This window comes from Pteronotus mesoamericanus, unplaced genomic scaffold (genome assembly GCF_021234165.1).
Source record: "Pteronotus mesoamericanus isolate MK-2021 breed Mesoamerican mustached bat unplaced genomic scaffold, CSHL_Meso_final scaffold_85, whole genome shotgun sequence".
NCBI classification, from domain to species: Eukaryota; Metazoa; Chordata; class Mammalia; order Chiroptera; family Mormoopidae; genus Pteronotus; species Pteronotus mesoamericanus.
In genome coordinates, this window is record NW_026555329.1 from 13,934,334 (window position 1) to 13,943,720 (window position 9,387).

At 36.2% G+C, this 9,387-nt stretch overlaps 1 protein-coding gene across 1 annotated transcript in view; it reads left to right on the forward strand.

Annotated features, from left to right (window-relative positions):
* Window positions 1–3,565, forward strand: part of THSD7A (thrombospondin type 1 domain containing 7A) — a 319,686-nt gene extending 316,121 nt beyond the window's left edge. The window contains exon 29 of the mRNA XM_054564186.1: window positions 387–3,565. Coding sequence (XP_054420161.1) covers window positions 387–471 — 85 coding nt within the window. The 3' untranslated portion in view covers window positions 472–3,565. The remainder of the gene's footprint in view (window positions 1–386) is intronic.
* Window positions 3,566–9,387: the final 5,822 nt, after the last annotated feature.

Consider the following 9,387-nt stretch of genomic DNA (forward strand, 5'->3'; position numbering starts at 1 on the left):
TTATGCTAATGCCTAATCTTATTCAACTATCTTTTTATACATGCATTATTTATGAATTATATATTATTTATAAAGTTTTCTGGCCAAATATACATGATTAAACTATAATGTTATTTCTGTTGTTAGTACTAGGGGAATTCCATTTGGATAATTAATTTTTTATATGATAATATAATATTTGAAGGGTTCTGTTTCAAGTTTCTTCAGAGCATAAAACTGAGAAATTCAAAGATCCCGGAAAATCAAATTTTAAGTTTGAATTTAGGCAATGTAGGCAATTAAGTAATTTAGGTTTTCCATATGTTTCAAACTTTTTCATTTAAAACAGTAATATTTACAGTGGAAGATTGATTTTTTTTCTCCCAATTTTAACGATTTTTTAACAGCAAAAAGCCAAAGAAACCCCAAAGAAGGCAAAACAACCGGCTGAAACCTTTAACCTTGGCCTATGATGGAGACGCAGACATGTAAAATATACCTTATCCTGTGGCAACCAATTTCAGCTTTCTGATTTTGCAATAGATATCCAGGGGCCAAAAGCTATTCAAATTGTGTGAACTAAAATTCATTGCACCTTTTTCAAAGTGCATCATTTAGGAGAGGGCGAAAATCACAGTGCCATTGGAAATATCAGGATAAGACCACTTGCATAGAAACTATCAGCCCTGAGAAGTCTAGAAGATTAAGTTGAATACATGCTGCCTTCTGCGAGTTTTGTGAATGATCTTTCATGAAACCTACCTACTGGCAATTTACTTTCATCTCTAACATACGGTGGCGGAATTGGCCATTTGGGATGCCCAATGCAAGCCTCTGTCTACAGTGTTAACCCATAATAACATTTTAGCATGAAGACATTATACCAAAATCTCTACGATACTATAGGCGAGCATAACATCATGTATACTCAACTGAATGCTACGTATTATTATGTCAGATTATATACTTAATAATAAGCCATTTTTATGGTGAATAAAAGATAAGCTCTAAGCTGAGCAGAAAGCCCATTGAGTAAATTCAGCATCTCGGTGGTTGCTGGTAGCTTTTACTGACCTGCATTTCAGAGGCAAAGACTTTTTATAAGACTTAATTCTTGTCTTTCTCCAAAGTATGAATGCTGGACATGTACTAGTGTCTTAGAAGAGTTCTCAAGTTCAGTATTTTATAGTGGTTATTGTCTGGAAAACTCATTTGCTTGTGTTACTACAATAAGTTTCTACTTTCCCCAATTTCAAACTGGTTGCCTGCATCTTTTTTGCTACATGGAAGGCACAATTTTGCACTATATTAGTGCAGCATGAAGGCATTTAACCAGTATTGCCATAGAAACCGCCTCTTTTCATATGGGATGAAGACCTCTCTGCCAAGAGTGTCATGGAGACATTTACAACTTCCTGTATCCTGAAGAGAGTCAAGTTTGTTTTGGATGGCGACAGGATGGAATTAGCTATTACATCTGCTGTATACACTTCTCCTCATCACTGCAGCCATTGGGAAATCAACAACGTGGCGGTAATTTAAGTGTTTCAGTCCCAAAGTCATCAACCCTCTGAAAGATGGATCCCTCTAGTTGGTTTTTAATTGTACTTCAAAGGCTGTTTATGACTAGATTTTTATATTTGTTATCTTTGTTAAAAAAAGAAAAGAAAAGAAAAAAAGGGGCTGGTTGTCTTCTTAATTTTGAGCAGATGGAGAAAATAATGTATTGACGATTTTTTGTACCTGAAGGAAATCAAGATTGTGTGTTGATTTTTCCCCTCTGATTTTTTTTTTCTAGTTTTGGATCAAATGCATAGTTTTGTCATTATTGCTGGTAAAATTTGAAGTGGTCTTTTTAATTTATGAATTTGAAAGCTAAAATTTTAAAAAAGAGAAAAGTATTTTGTCCAGGACTTCGTTAAATATCTAACCAAGGGTGGCAAACAACTTCTGTGAAGAGCCAGGTGGTAAGTATTTTCAGCCAGATCTAGGCTGCAGCTTCTCAATTCTGCCTCTGTTAGAGCGCAGCCATAGAAAACACACAGCACAGTAAAGAGTAAGCATGGGTGTTTTCCAATAACGTTTTCTTAAACAGTCAGCAGGCCGCATTTGCAGGTCATGGTTTACTGACCATTTGTCTAGAAATTTATTCACGGCTAACTCTTCATTGTGTCTTTAGTTTTCATTCATTTACCTGAGACTGAAATCGGTGTTTAATTTCACAGGTGAGAAACTGTCATTAAATGTATCACTGTGTTGGAAGTAGCTATATTTTTACAGCTGTAGGCCTGGGAATGGCACAGTGAAATAATATCTAACTTGGCAGACCTCTTTCATATGAAAAGAAAATTCAAAAGGTGCCATTAAAGAGCAATACCATTTTTCAGGCAACTTTTACTGCAACAACCTTTGGGAGAGGGGGTAACATTAAGGTGTCAGATCTTTTAAAAATAGTATAACAGCTATTTTTACCTTAAACATAGCTGTGTTGCTATAGAAGTGATTTGGAAAAGAAGGTGTCTTACCTTCATACTAGAGTTTGAACTCCCTCTGCTGTTCCTTAAAGTATTTGCAAAAATTCTAGAAGACATTGGATTAGGATGTCATTTTCGCCAAAATGAACAGATTTCTACATATGTCAATAAGAATTAAATGTGGTAAATGCTAATTTGTTATTCAATATTTATTGTATTAAGCAATGTAAATAATTTCAAAACAAACAAGTGGTCAGGAAGATCAGAATTTTACCTTTAACCAAGGAATTAAATAGGGAAAAGCATAAAAACAAATTCCATTTCTCTGCCTTATTGAAGAGGAAGACAAAAAATAATATGTTACTCTAAAACTGTGATTGCCAATATAGGTATGTACTCAGAAGTCTTCTAGAAAATTGATCTCTTTGAAAAAAAATGAATTCCATTTGTCCAAAATAGTAGAGAATCTAATTCAGCTAATAGCCTTATGAAATGCGTGCAGTTCCTAATAACATTGAAAATTAATGAATAAAGTAAAATATTGTTGCTACTAAAGGTATACTTTAATACTATAAAATATCATTAATTCAGAAGGCAGATCAGTATTATCCTACCTTTATTATATGAATTAATCAAAATTATAAAATGTTATAAAAATACAAGATGACTTTATTCATAAATTGATTACACTTTACAACACAATGTATGTGCAGGAGACTAGGTTTAACATGACCTAACACTAAGGTGTATATTGGAAGTTCATTGTTAGATAAACAAATACTGCATTGCCTCCCGTTGGGCTGGAAAGAGGGGAATGTCGCTAGCTGGCTATTTTGGACAAATGAAAGTTATTGTGTTCATGTTTATAACATGAAAATGGCCTTATTTTTGTTTCTGGCATGAGTCAATAATGAGTTAAATACCTTACTGAAATTTCATCAGAACCTTATTCCTCCTGTCCATTTTAAGAATTCAGGAGGGCAATATAATAATAACTTGTCTATTGACACTTCTGCCTTACCAAAATGGTCTGAGTCCAAAAAAGGTTTACAACTACTGTTGTGTTAAGTATGAAGGTCTACTTGGTTTAAAAAAAAAAAAGGAAAGAAAAGAAGAGGAGAATATTGACACAGTGTTATACTATTTTGTTGGACTGTTTCAATATAATCCACACAGATGCAGCATAATTGATCTCTCTTGAAAGGGGTTGATTTGCTCTTTCATTAATACCTTATCTAAGATCTTGACCATAATCCTTATTTCAAAGCCTTTTTGAGGACTCTACAGTGTAGCTTAAGTTAATTTGAAAATGAGTACATAAAAGCATGTTCCTAATTACTTATAGCAAAGCACAAATTTCTTATAGCAAACAAGTATTTACTGAATTATCACAGGTAAGACACTCTGCTAGGCATTGTAAAAAAAAATTAGTAATGGCTTTTGTATACATATGTACCTAAGATATTTGAAAGAAGGAACAAATGCTTAATGAATGACAATAGCACTTACACACATTGCCCTTTAGATCTGTTTTTCAATGTGGTTAGTATTTTTCCTCACTGAAACCACTTCACCCTCAGACAGGTGGCAATGGTCATTATGGCTTAATTAGGACACATCTTAAATTCCTGAATACCTCAAGGTAAAGCCACTTATTTCAAACTTCTTACAGGGAGAAAGTAACACCTCTCATGATTTTTTTTCCTCCTCCAACTCCCTACGTCCTTGCTCCTTTGTGAGGGCTTTCTGTGCCTGGTCTCTTTTTACTCTGCTCTCATATCAACAGCTAATCTTGTCTACTCTCCTCAGAACCACCTTCTACTAAACATGCCCACATTTTTAATAAGAAAAAACAAGAAGTGAATACCCATATTTCCTTCCTCTTAGAGTCAAAGTGTCACTTGAATGTGAACCTATTGATTTAAACTGAATGTATGGGCCAAAGACATGAGTACAGAGGAAAGATACAGGTGACATGCAAAAACAAAAACAAAACAAACAAACAAAAACCCTTTTCTGCAAGTGTTACTTCCTACACTCGATTAGCACAACCCAGTATCCTCCAACGCCTGTACCGTCCGCACACAAAGAAGAGCCCATCCTTAGGCTGACTTGGGATCTGAATCCATTTGCAAAAATCATCCCCAAATGCTCTGGGATGTCACTATTTGTAACAATATTGCCAACACAAATGTGTTTTTTGTTCAGTTTCCCCTTTAAGACTGAGGGTGTGGAAACGAGGGCAGTCCTCAAACAAATCGGTGAGGAACCTTGCAAGCCAATAATCACTCCTAGGTCAAGTTTAGGTGTGCGAACTGAGGCGTCTGCCTGTCCCACTGGCCTGGCTTCGGGCGGGCGTGACTGCAGAATGGGCTTTTAGGTCTGAAACAGGAGTGTGGACCTAGCAAATGTTACTTTTTATAGGACATATGTGTGATGTGATAATTCTGGATCTAGCAGGGATATTGAAAAAATGGTTATAGCTGCATTATTAAATAAGTCAAATAAATCCAAGATGGGTAGAATTAGTTTTGTAGTTTTATGTTTTCATGCTTCTACCAAGCCAGACCTTGAAATGGGCAATATATGAAGACTTATAGTTTGCGGGATTCATGTTGTCAGCGATCAAAATTCTCTATTTAGATATATAATTGGGTGTCAGTCTTGTTGTGTTTTGTAGATGTTCGTTTTTTTCCCAAAGCAAGGGTTCCTAGGTCACCACTTTGACCCCTCAATGACTTTTCTCAACACTTTTCAAGAATCTATTTGTGTTTATTTTTAAAAAGTAAACATTAAGATTCCCTTTCTGGTACTTTTTCCTGCCTATTTCTAGCACAGAGATTTGAATAGGTTAGTATCTGTCACTGTAAAATATAACTTTGTTAAATTTGCAATATGTCTTTCTATAAATTATACTCCCTTAAATATGGTTTTTAGTTAATTTAATTACCTGAATATTTATTTTGTTTAAATAAGGAGGCAGCTGTCTAAGAAGTTTTTGTTAATATTACTTTGTAAATTGTGTAATGTAATTTATTTTAAATTATGTACATTTCTTTTTTAACGCACAAAATGTCTATGTACTAATTAACTGCAGATTTGCAAACAATGCCACTAAGCTTTATTCAGTTAATACAGATGGCATGTGAAGATGTAATATGCTTTTTTACATTTTCATATGGGTAATTTGTAAATAATTATGTTGCTGACAAACATAAACATGGAAATCATTTTCATTCTATTCATGTGTATCTGTTTTAATTTACATTATTTGCTACTCGAGTGTGGGTTAAATTCTTTTTCCGTGAATGTGCAAATCCTTTTACTACTTTTATTGCCTGTTTCTGGATTTTTTTTTTTAACAGCTCCAATTTAGAAAGTTCAAGAGATGCAAACCTTTACTTTAGTCCCCCAAGGCCACCAGATTTACCATCATACACAAAGGATGTCTTGGTTTCCAAACTTAAAAAACAAGGCAGGAGCTCACACATTAACAAACTGATTCCTGTAATTCCCCAAATTAAGTAAGATTCACACATTTACAAAGCACAAATTACATAAATTACTGGCAGGGTAGCTTGCAGGTATAATGTTTTCTGAAATAGCTGTTTACAAAAATGCAAATAAGCGGGGGACCCTTAAATACTCAGTAGAGGAACCACTTAAAATGTGCAGCTTGCCTCCAATGCTTCGTGTAAAAATGGTGATTTGCAGTCTCATTTTCTTTATTCATTACAGTTGGGTCTAGATTTTAAAAAATGTTTTTACATATAACTCCCAGATTATTTTTTATATACCGCTGGACATTCATGATCATTAAATCCCTAACTTCATTTTTTATTTTGCAGCTCCAGTGTATGTCCTGCAAACACAAACAGGAACATGGCTGGGCTACAATCTATAGCTGCTTCTTCTGAGTCCCTAGGGACTCCTTTGATTAAACTCTGAACACATTCCAAAGAAAGGCCAGCACACACCTCAACCTACAGCTCTCATCTGTCAATTACTTTCTAAAGATTTGAGATACACACAGCAGTGCTTAGTGCGGTCATGCTTTCTGACATCGCCTGTTACGTTTCCTTCCTTTTTTCAGTGGCATCCCCTCCCCCTTCCCGCTGCCCTCCCTCGCGTCTCCCTGCAGGGGTAGCTCAGCTGGGCAGTCTGCTCGGTGCCCTGCCGTGTATTTCTCCCTGACCACATCATCTCATAAACCTGTTGGGGACGGGGGAAGGGGACGAGGGGAAGAGAGAGAAATAGGCTGGGTTTAGTAGATATAATTAGAAAACAGCTTCGTTTTTTTCCTATTACTGTTTTCAAATACAATAAAATGTCCTTTGTCCCCACCTCCAGCCCTCCTACCATCCCACCTCTGTCAAATCCAAGCCAAATGCCATAGTTTTGGGTCAAAATTTAAGTGTCGAAAAAGTCCCAATCCTGGGAAAAAGAGATCATCAATCCCTCTCATTGTCTTCATTTCCTTGACTACTAGCAAATTTGAGCAACCTCTCATTTTCTCACATATCTGTTGGCTATTTGAATTTGGATTCTATTACATCCAGTATTTAAGTGGCAATTCTAGTGATGCCAAGTGGCTGTAAATTTTAGGCCATCAACAAAATTTTAACATTTTGGTAACGAAAGAACCTTGCTGGGTTTTATTTTTCCCAAAGCTATTTTTTTAATCCCAGGCAGAGATGCTCTTGCAATAGCCCCTGCCACCTCACCCCTCCCTCCCTCCTCAGCTCTGTGCTATATTCTGGGCATGCTCACCCCTGTCTCACACTAACCCTCGTAGACAGTGTCACATGCTAGTGCTAAAACTCGATCCCAATCTTCTACTAAAACCATACACTTTTCTCAGAGCTCTGCCCTTACTGTTACCTCTACCTGGAACACTCTTCCCTTTAATATAGGTCTGCTTTCTCACTTCACACAGGTCTCTGCTGAAATGCCACCTCCTCCGAGAAGCCTTCCTTGACCACCCCATCACTATTGCCATACCCTTTAGCTGTTTCTTTTTTTTAATGGCACCTGATATTATTATTTGATTTGTGGTTGTTTTTTAATCTCTCTCACACATGGGAAACGCTAAGCCATTATCTGTTTTGTTCCTTGCCTAAAATGAAGCCCGACACATAATAATGAATTCTTAAGTGAACAAAAGAATTAATAATTGGTGAGGCTTATGGACAGAGTGGTTAAAATTAAATAGCTGACCAATTATAAAGAAGCCACTAGGATTAAGAGACCAACTAATTCATCAGAAGACTGAAATGGTCACCACTCCATCACTAATACTTTTTCTATTTCTTTCACTTGCCAGAAGCATGTTAACCTAAACTCCTTAGAAGGCGCAATATCGGGACAGGGACAGGACAGTAGCAAAGCAGTTTAAGAAATGAAACCAGTGGTGACTGAGCCCAGCATCACAAGGGAGTGGCCACTGAAGACAGGCCAGGAAAATGTAGATGGGATTTGGGAAACATTTGAGAATGAAGTCTGTATAAGATAAAACTCTGTCATAACTTTTTCTCAACTTTAATTTCATTGCATGGCCAGGTATGAAGGAGGTGGGAATACTTGGAAATGAGGAAGGGAGCATGATTAAGGGAGGGACACTCTCCAATTCATAAAAAGTTATTCTGCCAGGATACAAAAGCAGCCTGCTCATCCTATAGCCTATTCAGTCCTAAACTATATTAATCTATTTTATGGCATCAGTAGTAGTCCAATGATTTGCTTTAAAGCAGAAATAAAAAAAGAACTGAATAAAGTTATAACTCAAAGTGTTTCCCAAAACCCCAGAACTCACTTTAGAACAATAGAAGGGGACATTCCACAACCACGAAAATACATCGATAGGCCATTTAAAATCCACTCCCTGTGGAATATAGTGTCTTGATTCCCTGGAAAAGTAAAAAAGAATTTAAAGGTCAGAGTCAGCCAGTAGGTCCAGAAAGTAACCCAGAGGAGAAAGTCAGCATCTCAAGGGGAGGGACAGGTCTGCATCCCAGTCTTTCCTAAACAGTGACTACAGTGACAACCCCGTCAACCCATCCCCAGTCATCCTCCACCTGCTACGCTGACGACGGATGATGTATAACCGCGCCCTTTCATAATGTATCTCTAAGTTTCACTCATTTATAATATTTGTCTGCTGGGGGGTAATTTTTTTTTATGTTTATCACTTTTTTCCTATCTTTACCAAAGGACTGCAACTCTTTTCTCCCGGTGGCGCTCCCTTACTATCTATGAGGGAAGTGATTTATAAAAATACATAAAGAAGAAGGTATCCTGGCCATAGAAAGTCATAGTGGACAGTATTTTGATATGATATTTGCATAAAAGACCCTTCGAATTACAAGAAAATTAATTTTATATGCTCACGTCCATTCTAACATCTGCATGTAAAAATTGACAGAAAAATCAAATTAAAATTTCTCCTTAATAAAGATAATAGACTAAAGCCATGTCTGGTGATAATCATGACATAATGCATGTTGCAAAAAGATTTTGGCAGTGGTTGTTCAGGGATAAAAACTAAAAGAGGCCTTTAATATAATTTCTTTTAGAATAAGCATCATATTGGCTTTCAAAAAAATCAACATTTTCTAGCCAAAAGTATTTCCATGTAATTATGGCTTTGTGATCAAAGCAGATGAGCGATAAAGTGCTACATTATTTTAGAGAGACTACAGACCATCCACAGTCACAGTCCACTGCGTCATAGTATTGAGAGCACTGCATATTTTACAAAATTTGGTTTTAAAAAAGTAAACTAATGGGGGGTCATTAACCTTAATTAAAAGTTCCATTGTACTTTCTGGGAGGATATAAAAACAGGGCCAGAACACAGAGGAGGAAATATAAACGGCTTATAAACTCATGGAAAAGATTCTCGTGAACAATCACAGTTGAAAATAATGCCATTTAA